At 36.9% G+C, this 15,763-nt stretch overlaps 1 protein-coding gene across 8 annotated transcripts in view; it reads right to left on the minus strand.

The window, feature by feature from the left end:
- Nucleotides 1–15,763, minus strand: part of EVI5 (ecotropic viral integration site 5) — a 229,097-nt gene that overhangs the window by 129,053 nt on the left and 84,281 nt on the right. For all 8 annotated transcript variants that reach the window (XM_074335138.1, XM_074335136.1, XM_074335135.1 and 5 more), the window contains exons 6-9: nt 9,416–9,541; nt 7,793–7,936; nt 6,756–6,845; nt 6,555–6,652 (exon numbers count right to left, since the gene is read on the minus strand). In XM_074335138.1, the coding sequence (XP_074191239.1) occupies nt 6,555–6,652; nt 6,756–6,845; nt 7,793–7,936; nt 9,416–9,541 (458 nt within the window). The remainder of the gene's footprint in view (nt 1–6,554; nt 6,653–6,755; nt 6,846–7,792; nt 7,937–9,415; nt 9,542–15,763) is intronic.

Below are 15,763 nucleotides of genomic sequence, written 5' to 3' on the forward strand. Positions count from 1 at the left end.
TGGGACATCTTTTGTTCCTAAAACAAGAAAAGTGTTTAGAGACTAACAGAGTCATTCTTAAAAAGGTATAGGAGCCACCTTAAAAGGGCGTCTGAAGCCAAAATTGAGACTATATGAACAACAAAAATAACAACTATGTTAGGTGAAAGCATACTGACTATAATTCTGTAAGTCCTTAATAATGCCCCTGCTGAAAAAAGAAAAAGAGAATAATTTAAAAGAGGATCATTTCCATTAACTCCCTTCTCTAGATATTGGTAATTAAAGGGAAATGATGAAGTATTTATTTCTGTTTCCAGTAGGGTGAAGTTAGTTCCAGTCAATGAAGAATCTATTAATGAAGAAAGTCAACTAATAAATGTGTTAGAAAATCACAATTTTTTTTATCCCAAATAGAATATTTTTTAAAGAAATTTATTTTTAATTGGATTTATTTACCTTTCTATGTGTTTCATTTTAATTTATATGTTGGTTTTTTTTTTACTGAATCTCTTTGAAAGTTTTTGGAGGTTGCTTTTGGGGTTATAAAATACATACCTAACTTTTCACAGTCTACTTAGAGTTAGTATTTTACAACTTAAATGTGGGAACTTTACAACCATAGAGGTCCCTTTATCCTCCCCACTTTATGTTGTAGTCACATGTACAAGGTCTGGCAATTAAGTTTGAGAACTCATCTTAGAAAAAGTGCTGCATACCTCATTGCTGAATTATCACTATGGTCACCTTCAAAGTACTCCCCTTGGGAAGCCAAGCACCGACGCCAGTGCCTAGTCCACCCTTCAAAGCAATTTTGAAACTCTTTTTCTGCAATGGAGCTATCATTGTATTACACTTCATGTCCTGAATGTCATCAAAATGTCTTTCTTTCAATGTTTCCTTTATCTTCGGATAAAGAAAGAAGTCATTGGGGGGCCAGATCAGGTGAGTAGGGAGGGTGTTCCAATACAGTGATTTGTTTCCTGGCTAAAAACTCCCTCACAGACAGTGCTGTGTGAGCTGGTGCATTGTCGTGACAAAAGAGCCATGAATTGTTGGCAAAAAGTTCAGGTCATTTTCATCTAACTTTTCACGCAATCTTTTCAGCACCTCCAAATAGTAAACTTGGTTAACTGTTTGTCTAGTTGGTACAAATTCATAATGAATAATCCCGCTGATATCAAAAAGTTTTGTAACATCGTTTTGACTCTTGATTTGGATGGAACTGTTTTGGTCATGGAGAACTGGCTGACTTCCAATGTGCACTTTGACGCTTTGTTTTAGAGTCATGTTGGTACACCCATGTTTCATCACCAGTGATAACACAGCACCAAACAATGTCCTGCCTCTCCAAAAGGTCTTGGAAAACTTTGACTCTCCTTTGCTTTTGTTCATCAGTGAGCTCCTTCAGGACCAATTCTGCACACACCTTTCTCATGCCAAGATTTTCAGTTAAGATTTCCCTAACTGTTTCTCTATAGAAGTTTACTTGGTCTGCTATGCTTCTCACAGTCAGCCGATGATTTTGTCTCACAATTCGATGAATTTTTGCAATGTATTCACCAGTTCTGCCTGTTACTGGTCGCCCTGACCTCTCTCCGTCAGTGACACTTTCTCTCCCCTCAGAAAAACATTTAATCCACTTGTATACTGCCGTTTTCTTCATGGCATTATCCCCATAAACTTAGACTAACACGTCCCTGATTTCACTTCCATTCTTGCCAAGTTTAATAACAAATTTAACGTTTGTTCATTACTCTAATTCAAGCTATTCTCGTAACGGCACACAAAAACACGCAACAATAATGAATGCCACTCAGCAAGACACCACCACACGTTGACCGGAACACAGCTGTGAGACACTGATACACCAAGGTTATGAAACCTTACCAAGCTGTTTGTACAGTGCTGCCAATGTAAGTGCACGGTGGCAAGTTCGCAAACTATCAGAACTCGTATTATATATACATATATTAAAAGCCCTATCAGATAATATCACAATTTTTGCTTTTAACAGTCACTCCTATTTTTAAAAACCTAAGAGGATAAAAAATAGTCTATTATATTTACTCAGTATTTACCATCTCTTCTGCTCTTTCTTCATTCATGAAGTTCCCAATTTCCCTCTAACATAATTTTTGTTCAACCTAAAGAACTTGTTTTACCATTTCTTTTAAAGTAGATCTAGTGGTAAAGAATTCTCTTAGTTTCTTTTTTCATTTGAGAATGTCTTTATTTTATCTTCATCCCTGCAGGATACGTTTGCTGGGTACAGAATTCTAGTTGGACAGTTTTTTTGTTTCAGTATTTTTAAAATGTTACACTGTCTACTGAAAAGAGATCTAGAGTCATTTAAATTGTTCCCATTTGTTTAATATGTAGTTTTCTCTGGTATTTTCAAGATTTTATCTTTGGATTTCAGCAGTTTGATTATGACATATATGGGTATGGTTTTCTCTTAAGTTTATCTTGCTTGGTGGGGTTTATGGAGCTTCTCGAATCTATAAACTTATTTCTGTCACCAAATTTGGGAAGTTTTCAAGGATTATTTCTTCAAATATATTTTCTGCACCAATCTTTCTTTTTTTGGGACTCCAATGAAGTGAATGTTAGGCCTTTTGGTATCATTCCATAAGCTCCTGAGCGTCTGTCCATATTATTTTCCCCAATATTTCTATTTTCTGTTCATCAGATTAAATGATTTCTGTTGATCCATTTTCAAGTCCATTGACTCTCCTCTGTCATTGCCATTCAACTATTGAGCGCTTTCAATGAAATTTTTGTTACTGTATTATTTAGTTCTAAAATTTTCATTTGGTTAATTTTTATTTTTTTTAATTAATTTTCAATTACAGTTGATATTCAATATTATTTTATATTAGTTTCAGGTGTACAGCATAGTTGTTAGACATTTATATAATTTTTGAAGTGATCCCCACAATCAGTCTAGTACCCATGTGGTACTATATATAATCATTGCAATATTATTGATTATATTCCCTATGCTGTACTTTATGTTCTCTTGACTATTTCGTAACTATCAATTTATACCTATGCTAATCTTCCTGCATCGTTGCAATTTTAGTACATGTGCTGCCAAAGCAAGCACCCAAATGAAATAATTTCAACATGAAAAGTATCATTACCAAATGGATACTAAAGCTATTAGGAGGAAGGTCAAGATGAACTAGATACTCTCACGGTGCTCAAGTATCAAATATGGATTACTCAATGCTTGTAAAGGGGAACCCATTATAATAAAACAAAATCTGACTGTCATTACTTCAATCCAGTCATCAGTCATGGCATCACTAATAATAGTGGGACAGATAAATATTATGTATTTCTTTAGGTTAATACGAAGTACACAATATCACCTATTAAATATTCTTGCCAATATGGCTGTGCTTCATCAAATAAGCCTTTCAATTTGGTTCCTAGTTTACAGAAAACACAAGGGACACAAAAGTTAAATGACATCATGTGGATGACTGGACAAATCACTAAACTGGATATTCTCCATACAACTAACTTGCTCTTTTCTACATGTCAGCATATTAAAAAGAGGAATGGAATGGGCAGTACTGATCTAAATTAAAGAAATATAAGAGAATACCTGAATAAAATGCAATTAACGGTAAAAGACGTTTTTGGCAAACTGACAAAATGGGAACATAGACTGGGTATTAGACACTCTCACGGAATTATTGTTAAGTGGTAAAAGCAATGTGGTCTAAGGGAGGCAAATGCCTTTATATTATAAAGATGAATACTAAAGTATGAAAGAGTGAAATGTCATGATTTCTGTAATTTACTTTGAAATACCTAAAAAAGAAAATACAAGGAGGAAATAGAACAAATATTAACTGTTAAATCTAGACAAGCATATGGATATTTCTTTATTATTCTAATCTCTATTTTTCTGTATGTTTGAAAAATGTCACAATTGAAAAAAGGCAGATGAAATATGACCTGGAGCTAATGAGTATAAACTACTGTTTCCTTCACAATTAAGCTTCATAAAAGGAGAATGGAATGCTATATTGAGGAAGGTTTTGTTTTTGTTGCTTGTAAGTCAGAACTCCAAAATGCCTTTATATGTTGAATAAAATGAACAACAGAAAGAGGGGTTGAAGAAAAAATAAACAAACAAAAAGAACAGAAGGAACAATTAATGGAGCAAGGACCTGGAAGAGATGAGAATGAAAAACATCTAGTATTCTGATTTATCATTATAAAGAACATAAATACTGAAAAGGGAAGAAAAGAAATTATGGCTAAGTCTGTATAAGCTGGAAGTTACAGGAAAAATGTTCAGAAAGTTTAAAAATGATGGCTAATAAATTAAGAAGTAAGGTACTCTGCTGAAGAGTTAGATAACGGCAAAATGGGGATGGGATCTTGAGAAGAATGGTAAGGTTTGAAATAACCACTGTGGGGAATGAGAGAATTAATCAACGTCAATAAAAATATACATAGGATGGCACTGGAGACACAATTTACCGCCAGCAACCTCACTAACTATGCAGTTTTCTCCAACACTCGGCTACGTGAATACAAAATATCAGAGGAGATACACTTTTTCAGATCGGAAGAAGGCTATTAGACATCAGGCTAGGGATCCTGATAAAGCAGAACAGAGCTAATATGAATAAGGGAGTGAAAGAACTAGGGAGTCAGAAGTTTGATAAGTAGCGTAACTGAAATTTCAGAAATAGGATTATACTGGTGATAAATAAGATCTAAAAGGAGAATCTTGTTCTCTATTAGTCTTTTCTCCCCCCTTTTTCCTCCCCCACCCCACTCTAGTTCAAGCGTTGTTTCTCAGTCTGGTTGTGTAGGACACAGCTCCCTGGCCCATGCTGGTATTATGAGCTTTGCGCTCCCCCTGGCTGAGGCAGTCAGTCATGGTATTGGTCAGCTCAAGGCAGCTCTCGCCAGCTGCCGGCCACTCAGGCTGGCCATTGGCTGCTCATGGTACACAGTGGCCCATGGCAGCACACAGCAGCCCGCAGCAGCCCACAGCAGCTCAAAGTAACCTCTGGCTGCTCACCGCAGCCCACCTCCAGGGAGAGCCGTTGTTCACAATCTTAACTGTAGAGGGTGCAGCTCACTGGCCCATGTGGGAATTGACCGGCAACGTCGGCATTAGGAGCATGGCGCTCCAACCACCTGAGCCACTGGGCCGGCCCTCTTAATTAGTCTTTATAAAAGTAAAATAAATTCACTTTCTGGCTAATGTGATTTAAATACGGTTTTACCAACAATTGTCACCTCAATAAATTTAAAAAAAAAGAAATGAACAGAAAAAAATAACATAAATTCAAAATAAATAAATTAATTAATAAATATGGTTTTACCAAGAGGCAGAAATTGAGATGGCTCTTTAAGGTTTTTATCAGTTACAGCAAAGATCAGCTTTTTAGTCTATAATGTCTCAACATGATGGTGTAATGTGCTTGGTTATTAGAAATTTCACAAGTAATTTTTTAACAATAATAGTTGAAGTTCATAAATTGACTTGCTTCTGCAACTAATTTTAATAACATAATTCTCACTCACATTCTAATGTACTTTCTGGAGTAGGAATGTCCATAGGAATATGTCCTATGTGTTAATGTAATTTCGTGTTGCAGCAGCAAAGATATTGAGAACTTCCAACCTATAGTACTGTTATCATTTTAAAGCATCTTATAACCATAGAAACTAGTGTCAGAAATGCTAACTATGATGACCTCAGGCTAATATTTATTTTAAGTACTAAAAGCTAGAAGAGTAAGAGCTGTCATTCTTAATTAACACTTTTACCATATTTCAAAAATTAATATTTATGAACCAAGACTGCTTATCTTGAACTTTAATGAAGTATACACCAAGAAAAGTTTCATTACAAAGTACTACACAATAAATAAAAACTTAAGTTCTTAATCCATACTGCAAGTCTTTCTTGCTGGTTATGCTAATCTTGAATTTAAATGACAGTCTGGGGTCAACTGAGAAGAAAAGAATGTCAGTGAATTGGACCACACCATAAAAGTAGTTTTTAAAATAATAGTACCCTCATATATAGAGGGTGCCACAAAAAACGTTTACACATTTTAAGAAAGGAAAACTGTATTCAAATTGTAATATTCAACATATACTGATAACAAAAGATGAATACAAGTCACATTTGACTTCTGCAATTACAAGAGGTGCTCAAAGTGGTTACCATCAGGTCCAGACACTTCTGATTATAGCAAACTACTGCTTGAGCAACGCTGACCAAAGTGTCCGCTAGTATACATTTTTTTGGCATCCCGGTTGTACTTACCAGGTTTCTAATCCTAATCAATGTGGAATGGGAAGGAAAAATAAAGGTAATCCACAATGGTCCCATGCACTGCTATTAAGAGCAGTATGAAATTCCAACATTAAATTTGTTATATTGAAACCATTACCACCAAATAAAATACTACTGTTATACAAACTGAGGAGGAAAACTGCACTTATTAGAATGTTTTACAACTCCTACTTAATTTCCTATATGCTTCAACAAACGTGTACAACTAAAAATCAAAATATAAAACACTTACTTTTTCATTTTTTTTGAGTTATACTTGACTTGGTAAGCTGCCTGGATTAATTTGTCTGGACCACCATCAAACTGATGTGGGATGACCTTCTGAAAGTGCTAAGAAACAATGAAAGAAAAATATAAGAACCACTTAGAGCTGTTTATTAACTAATTAATAGTAAAATCTAAAGACATTCTAAAAAATCATGGACTGACTTACCTGTAACATTCCTTCCATGTCAAGTTGCATCAGTTCTGCTTGATTCATTTGAAGAAGTGCTAATCCTACTCGAAACACTATTTCTAAACCCTGAGAAAACAAATTATATAAAGCCAAATTTGTCTTACTCTTCCATTAACAAAAACTAATCATTCAAAAGAACAAGGTAAACAGTTAGATATCTAAACTAGAGGTTGGCAGATATTTTCTGTAACGAGTTGGATAGAAAATACTTTAGGCTTTGTGAGCCATATGGTCACACTCACAAATAGTCAATTCCACCATGGTAGCCCCAAAACAGACAAAGGTAACACATAACTGAGCATGACCGTGCTTCAAGGAAGCTTTATTTAAAAAAACAAGAGGAAGGACAAATTTGGCGTGTGAACCAGTACTCAAATCATAGTTTGCTGGCTCTAGGCTAACCTAATTTAGCTAGGTAATACAAATTAATCTTCCCAAGATGTAATTAATAACAATTAACATTGGGTTTAATTAATATGTAATTAATAACAATTAATAATATTTTCAGGTCACCTATCCTGACCTTCCTACCTTCTCATCCAAAATACAGAAGACAAAGGATCACTATATGTCAATGACAATTAAAAGGACTACCTGCGATGTGTTCTTGGAATACAAGAAAATTATACTAATTACTTCTTGTTCTTTGGATAATATATGCATTACAACATATTAATTATAAGGCAAATTTTATCTCTCACTAATTCTCATTAAATCAATCAGGAGGTGATACAGAAGTTCAAGAGTGTAGGCTCCAGATTTTGACTGCCTAGATTTGAACCCTATACCACAATGTGCTGTATCCATAGACAAGCTAGCTATTTAACATTTCTCTAAATCACAGCTTCCTCATCTATCAAATGGGGAAACGAACAGTGCCTGCTAGGGTTGTTACAGGTTTAAATGAGATCATCCATGTAAGCAGTTCAGCATGGGTCATCGGTCTCCTTTATTGTTCTCATTGCCCTGCTCTAATTACAATGACTCCTGGTTCAGTCTGCCCATTAGCTTACCTCAGACATAAAGATATCAAATATCCTTGTTGCAATTGGTAGTGGAAAAGTCGTAAGAAAGATAGTCAGAAACCAGGATGATGCATACATTGAGGTATGAAAACTCTGAGACTGAAAATGTACAAAGAGCTCCGGAAGATGCTCCTAAAGAGAAGGAAAGAATCAATTAAAACATAGTAAAACTGATTATTTTAAACCAGATCATTGTATATACACTAACTTAGCCTATACCAAATACAAAGATAAGATCAGGCACCCAATGGAAAAGTTAAGATGTAGAAATTGATACATCCAGGATAGTGGTTACTATGTAGGAAGGGAAGAAGAGGGAAAGAATGTGGAGTTAAGACTTTTGCTGTATGTATAACATTTGATTTATTAATAAAAAAATAAAGTAAAACTTTTAAATTTGTTTCATCCTACTAGTGGGTAGATGGATGTCTGATATTTTTTAAACTATAATATTTCAAAAACATTTTTTTTAAAGGAAAGAAATGCTATGTTGAAATACCTTCAGGTGTTATCTACCATTGACCACCTATCCTTACCTTCCTACCATCTCACTGTAAATACAGATACTTCAGCAACTCTAGTAATTCAAAACATAAATGACACATTAACCAAAAATAAACCAAGAGAGTTTAAAGGCTGATAAAAACAAACAATATTTCAGAAAAAAAAAATTTAAGAATCATCTCAAGACCTTTGCATTTTTCTTTAAAATGTAAAAACATTTTACAAATTGCCTTCCTCCCACCACATACAAAAGACAGAGGATTTAAAAATCCCTGTGGGTAAGGCTGCCAGGAAAAAGGAGACTAGTAAAAATGGATCTCAAGCCACCTGAATCATTAACCTATATTCTTAAATTTTGCTTATCTCATTGACATTTAAGTAAATAAGAATATTTACACCATTATTTTACAGGACAATATAGTAAATTTATTTATACATAAAATATAAAAATTAAATCGAGAAAGGTAAAATATTTCAAAGGTATTTTTCACTTAATTTTGATTCTTCTCTTCACCCTCATGCAGTCACTAGACTCTGAGTCTTAAACGAGCAACATAAAAGGATTGAAACATTTTTGTAAAAAAAAAAGATTACAGGCTAGCAAAACATGAGATAAAAAGAAAAAGGAAAGGAAGAGGATTAAAAGAGAAGAGACAATCTCAAAGGAAATGAACTTAATGTCAGTGTCATAATATCATGGGCTCCTGAAAGACAGTCTACATAACAATAGTCTATATAACTTTATGTATTCTACATGAAGAGAGTCTACATAACAATAATAGGCTATAACAGGGCATAATAAAAACTCATGCATTTAGGCAATGGGGTTATGATACATTTGGCACATATGCTTAAGGTTTCAATATACCTGTGGTTTCAACCGCAGTCAAGTTGCAGACTGTGATAGTGCAGATATCTGCAGACAATGCCTAAATGGAAATTAGGTCTAAATTGTGTATTAATTTATCAAAAAATAATCAGGTGTTTAAAACACTAATTTTTTCAATTGCTTTAACGCCTTTAACATTAAATTTGCTTAGCCGTCACTCAAACCGATGACAAAAAATATAAACGCAATATGCCGTTTTGTTAACACTACACTTTTACCTGTATCATGCATTCAAACTGGTACATACAAAGGCCCAATTCTGCCATACTTGGTTTAAAAAGTTCACGAAGTCTATAATCTTGCATTAATTTAACAAATACACAGAAAGCTTCTTCTTCTGGCATCTACATTAGCAGAAAAAAAGCAAAGTATGATTAATGTTCTGTGATATAGAAATAAGATAAAGTCCATTTAAACAAAGTACCCATCCAACTATAAACATTGTTTTGAATGGCCGTGTAATACAATGTTAAGAGCAAGGACTAGAAATCGGAAGGTTCTAACCTCCCATTCTATCACTGAGAAAGAGAAATTAGATAAATTTAACAGTCTCTGAGACTAACTGCCTCACTTGCCTAATTCATTAATTCAACCAACAACGACTCTTTAGAGCTAGGGACTTCTCTCTCTCTCTGAGTCTATACCAGTGAACAAAATAAACACAATCTCTACTTTCAAGGAATCTGAACTTTCTAGTGGGTGGAGATAGACAATACATGGAATAAATCAATTAATATATGTCAGGTAGTAATGAGTGCTATGGAAAGAAAACCAAGTAGGAATGCTGGGGAGATGCACTGCTATTTACATAGGTAGGTCAGGGAAAGTCCCTTGATAAGGAAACATTTGAGCAGAATATTGAAGAAAGTAAGGGAGCAACTGAGGAAAGAGTCCTGGGAGAATAATACAAAGGCCTTGAAATGGAATCAAGATTGGCATGCTCAAGAAACAGCAAATAAGGGACTATTAAATTAGGAGTAATGTTAGGTTATGGAGAAGAAATAACAGGGAACCAAATTATACAGGGCTTTAGAGGCGACTATAAGGATTTGAACTTTTACCTTAAGTGACATGGGAAGCCTTTAGAAAGTTCTGAGCAAAAGTGACATGGTGTAAGTGTTAAAAAAAAAAAAGTTGTAAAATAAGTTTTCAAAAGAATTTGTAATTGGGGCTTAAAGGTACTAATTTCACATTTTATATGTAACTTACTAGCAAATTATACCAAATAAGATAATGAACGTAAAAGCTCTATAAAGAGATTCACAGATATTCATATTTAAGCAAATAACATTCATCTAAATTATTAATTCATCTTTCTCAAAATGATAAAATTTTCTAATGCTCATTCATATTATACCAGTATGTTTCAAAAGAGAAAACGTCAAAGGATCTCTGTGCATTCCTGGAGTTTTTTTTATTAAAATTTATTGGGGTGACGATAGTAAAATAACACAGGTTTCAGGTACACAATTCTGTAATACATCATCTATATCTCACATTGTGTGTTCACCACCCAGAGTCAGTTCTCCTTCCAATGCCATATATTTGATCCCTTTTACCCTCATCTACTATCCACCTCCCCCCTTACCCTCTTGGTAACTACTAAACTATTGTCTGTGTCTGAGTTTTTGTTTCTTTATTTGTCTTTTTCCTTTGTTGTTTTCAGTTTTAAAGGCCACATATCAATGAAATCATATGGTTCTCGACTTTTTCTGTGACTTATTTCGCTTAACAAAATAATCTCAAGATCCATCCATGTCGCAAATGGCACTATTTCATCTTTTCTTATGGCAGAGTAGTATTCCATTGTGTATAATATGTTTCCCTGAAAATAAGACCTAGCCGGACAATTAGCTCTAATGCGTCTTTTGGAGCAAAAATTAATATAAAACCCGGTCTTATTTTACTATAAGACCAGGTGTGATGTGATGTGATATAATATCATGTCTTATATTAATTTTTGCTCCAAAAGACACATTAGAACTGATTGTCTGGCTAGGTCTTATTTTCGGGGAAACACAGTATGTACATTCTTCTTACTGAAGACTGCTTCTAATAAAAATACATTTTTCCTATCCCTGACACAGTCATGACAGGAGCCAAGAGTTACTCTTGTGTAATGACGAGCGGAAAAAAGAAGGAGGGACACACGCTGGAATGGGGCTACTTAATTTATTTATTTAGTAGCTAATCAATTTATTTAGCAATATGCAATAGCAAAAAATAAAGGCAATTAATAGAATATGCTAATGTCAGAAGGTAAAGGTGGTTAAGACTAAACTATATACATTGATAACAATGTCATGTCAAAGGAACACACATACTAATAAGTTTAAGAGATCCCAACATATGTTTATTATTGATCAAAAATCACTTGGCTAAATACACAAATAATATCAGTAAGGAGTATTCAAAAGCCGTAATAAGCTCTACAGGATAGTAACTATTACAGTACATGTCAAAAGCTCACCATACTGGGGGAGAACAACACTGGAAAAGTCATAAATCAAGACCTTGTTGAGTCTGTAGCTGAGAGAAACTCAGGCGTCTCCCACACTGCTGCTTGTTAGTTCCCTAGAATGCTGCTCCTGTTGTCTTTGTTGTTGTTAGAAGTCAAGGTGTCTTCTGATGCTATAAGCTACAAGCTGCATATAAGTTTTCAAGGTGTTAACAATCTGAAGAATGTGGCTGCTGTTGTTGTTGTTGCTGTTAGAAGTTAAGATGTCTTCTGATGTTGTAAGCTGCAAGCCGCATACAAGTTTTTTAGATGCTAACAAGTTCTCAAGAAGACTAACCGTGGGGAACAACACTGGAGAGGCCGGAACCAGCCAGACCTCACCAGGTTCACAGCTGGAAGTCAGGACATCCCCTGGTGTTGTAAGATGCATGTTGTTGGAAGTCTTCAAAATGTTAGAATGATGAAAAATCACCAATGACAAATGACCAAATGACGAAATAATAATAATTATACTGCCAAATGAGATCGGTCTTATATGTTTCCTCAGATGTACCTCAGAGCCAAGTTTCTTGTTCCTGCCAACCCCTCCGGCAATGGCCAGTTCCGGGAGGGTCCGGCAGTTACTGATATGAATGGGGCCCATCCAGCCGAAGAGGCAATTCATCTGGATAAGCAACAAGGCCTGGCAATGTGCCTGTAACGTCATCCTGACATAACTTAGCTACTTCTTTACTTCATCTGCTGATGTGGGCGAAACAGACAGAACAAAGAGGAAATTCTCTCAAACCCTGATCAAGAATTTCTTTAACCTTAAGCTATCACCTCACAGTACAGACAGAATAGCTTCATCTCACATATCCCCTACTCAAGAGAATGAGACCAAACAGAAAACCAACCTCAGCTCATCTCCCCTGCTCGGGAGAATGAGACCAAAGGCGGAATTTACTCAACCCCTGATCACAGCACAGAAATCACCTCATGTACAGGAACAGATAAAAGCTAATAGACAGGGCCAGCCCGGTGGCTCAGGCGGTTAGAGCTCCGTGCTCCTAACTCCGAAGGCTGCCGGTTCGATTCCCACATGGGCCAGTGGGCTCTCAACCACAAGGTTGCCAGTTCAATTCCTTGAGTCCCACAAGGGATGGTGGGCTCTGCCCGCTGCAACTAAGATTGAACATGGCACCTTGAGATGAGCTGCCTCCCAGATGGTTGGAGCGCAGGCTCTCAACCACAAGGTTGCCAGTTCAATTCCTCGACTCCCACAAGGGATGGTGGGCAGCGCCCCCATGCAACTAAAATTGAACATGGCACCTTGAGCTGAGCTGCCGCTGAGCCATCCGCTCAGTTGGTTGGAGCGCGTCCTCTCAACCACAAGGCTGCCTGTTCGACTCCCGCAAGAGATGGTGGGCTGTGCCCCCTGCAACTAACAACGGCATCTGGACCTGGAGCTGAGCTGTGCCCTCCACAACTAAGACTGAAAGGACAACAACTTGAAGCTGAACAGCACCTTCCACAACTAAGATTGAAGGACAACAAATTTACTTGGAAAAAACTCCTGGAATTACACACTGTTCCCCAATAAAGTCCTGTTCCCCTCCCCAATAAGAATCTTTAAAAAAAAAAAAAAGCTAATAGACAAAAGCTCACATCAACCAAAGAAGGCAAATTTTCCTCAACATCTACTCTACATCTCAGCAAAACGTGCACTTCCTTCCTTCCTCCATACACAGCCATAATTCTTCTTAATCCTATCACGCCCTACGGCCCCATTGACTTAAATCAGTGACTACAAGCAGCCCAACATCCCGTAACTCTCACCCTATGTGGTTCTATTGTTCCCCTAATCTAGCCCCACTTCCAACCTTCCCAACACCTTTTTCACAGCACTTTCTGGAACTCATAATCTGCCATCAGCAAAATATCCTAACTATATCCTCAATCTTTTTATTGAACGTTCTTTCTTCTTCCTTCCTCTAACTGAAATCTGACTTTCCCCTAAAAATAGTTCAATACCAAAACCTTGCTGTTCCCTGAGGTTGACTGTTTCTCTCCCACAGCACTGGAAGAAGCCAGAGGGTAGAGAGGTGTATGTCCCTCCTTGAACCTCACTGCCACTTCCACAGCATTAACTTCTGGTTTTCTCTGAACCACATGGCAGCAGGCATTACCCATTACTCGGCTTTTTTTGCAGTATCTACCAACCTCTGGGTCACCCCCACAATCTCCACTCATTTTCACGTGGATTAATTCCTTGGCCTACCACATCTCTGGCTTGCTTTGCTTCACTGATCCTGGCAGGCAGTTAGTAGTTCAGGCTCTAGAGCCATACCACCCAAGGTTGCAACGCCAGTAATAGCTAGTATGTGACCTTCAGCAAATTATTCAACCTCTCTGTTGCTCAGTTTTACCATCTATCAAATGGGTAAAATAACTACTTATTTCACAGGGATGCGATGAAAATTAATACACATAAAGTATTTACAATTATCTGATCTTGCAGTCCTATCATATACAAACACTACCTTTTCTCTGTTCTCAACTCTCCTGTGCTCACTTTGCTGTTATATGTAACCACTCGCTGAAATCCACAATTACTTCTCTCTCTCTCTCTCTCACTCTCTCTCTCTCTCTGTCTGTTATAATTTCAACTGTGGATTATTCACCCGTGGATAAATCTAACTCTACAACTACATTAGGCAGCAGTAAATGGCTGTGTAAAAACAAAAACACTTAACCATGCTGGCTGGTCTCATGTTGAATTCAAGACCACTAATCTCAGCGGATCTTTAATGCTAGCTATTAATACTTTATTACCCTAATTCAGTCACCCCCATTCTCCTAGACAATTTCAAACTTTCTCATCTGTCCTCAAGCTTCCAGCACCTCCTCCCCACCTTGCTTGCTATTTCAATCTTTTTAAAAGAAGCAATTAAAGAAGATTCTTCCCCCTCTCACACTACCACATCTACCATGCTACCTGCATCTGTACCCATTTTTATGGCCTCTAGTCTCTCTCTTCTACCTACCAGCCTGGACTTTTCCCTCAATTCCTATCTCATATTTCCAACTGCCCACTTAACATCTCCACCTGCATGTCCAACAGACATCTCAAACAACACTCCTAATGTCCTACCCTGCCATTCCTTGCCTCAAACTTCTGCACAAAAACCTATGACTCAATACTGACTTCTTTCTCTTTTACTCTATATCCAATCTATCAGTACATCCTATTGGCTCTATATTCAAAATATTTCAAGAATCAACCACTTCTCACCCCAATACCTTGTCCATAGCATCATCAAGAAAGTAGTCCATTGTCTGGACAACTGCAAGAGCTTCCTCTCTGGTAATTCACTCTGCTGCCTCCCTTGTACTCCTTTCCCAACAGTCTATTCTCCATACTGCATGGAGCTGCCAGAGCGATCCTTTCAAATGATTTAGAGCATTTCACTCCACTGCTCAAAACAAAAAGCCACTCTAGTGGCGTCCCATATCCTCAATAAAAGCCAAAATCCTTACGAGATCCTACATGATGTCACCCCTTATTACTTTTCCAACCTCATCTCCCACCGCTACCTTCCCCTTTCCACATCTTCCCTCCAACCCTCACTCCAGTTAACAGGGGTAATGAATCAATTAATCTCCCCCCCTTTTTTTTTTTTGTCTTACAAGGACTTCTTCTCTTCTGATGGTATCAAAAAAGTTTCATCCTTTTCTGAGACATGCAGTATGACATCAGGCAGTCAGGAATTCCCTGGTGGACTGAGCAAAAATGAAACGCTGACCAAAAACAAAATACTGGCTTTTTTTTTTTTTTTTAAAGACAGACAGGCTTTTCTTTTTCTTTTTCTTTTTTTTAAAGATTTTATTGGGGAAGGGAAACAGGACTTCATTGGGAAACACTGTGTACTTCCAGAATTTTTTCCAAGTCAAGTTGTTGTACCCCCAATTGTGTAGCCGTGGAAGCCGCAGCCCAGCTCCAGGTCCAGTTGCCCTTGTTAGTTGCAGGGTGCCGTTGTTAATATCAGGGTGCACAGCCCACCATACCTTGCGGAAGTCAAGGAGTCCATCCGGCAACCCTGTGATCGAGACACAGAGCTCCAACCAA

The sequence above is a fragment of the Rhinolophus sinicus genome, linkage group LG06, assembly GCF_036562045.2.
Source record: "Rhinolophus sinicus isolate RSC01 linkage group LG06, ASM3656204v1, whole genome shotgun sequence".
Classification (NCBI taxonomy): domain Eukaryota; kingdom Metazoa; phylum Chordata; class Mammalia; order Chiroptera; family Rhinolophidae; genus Rhinolophus; species Rhinolophus sinicus.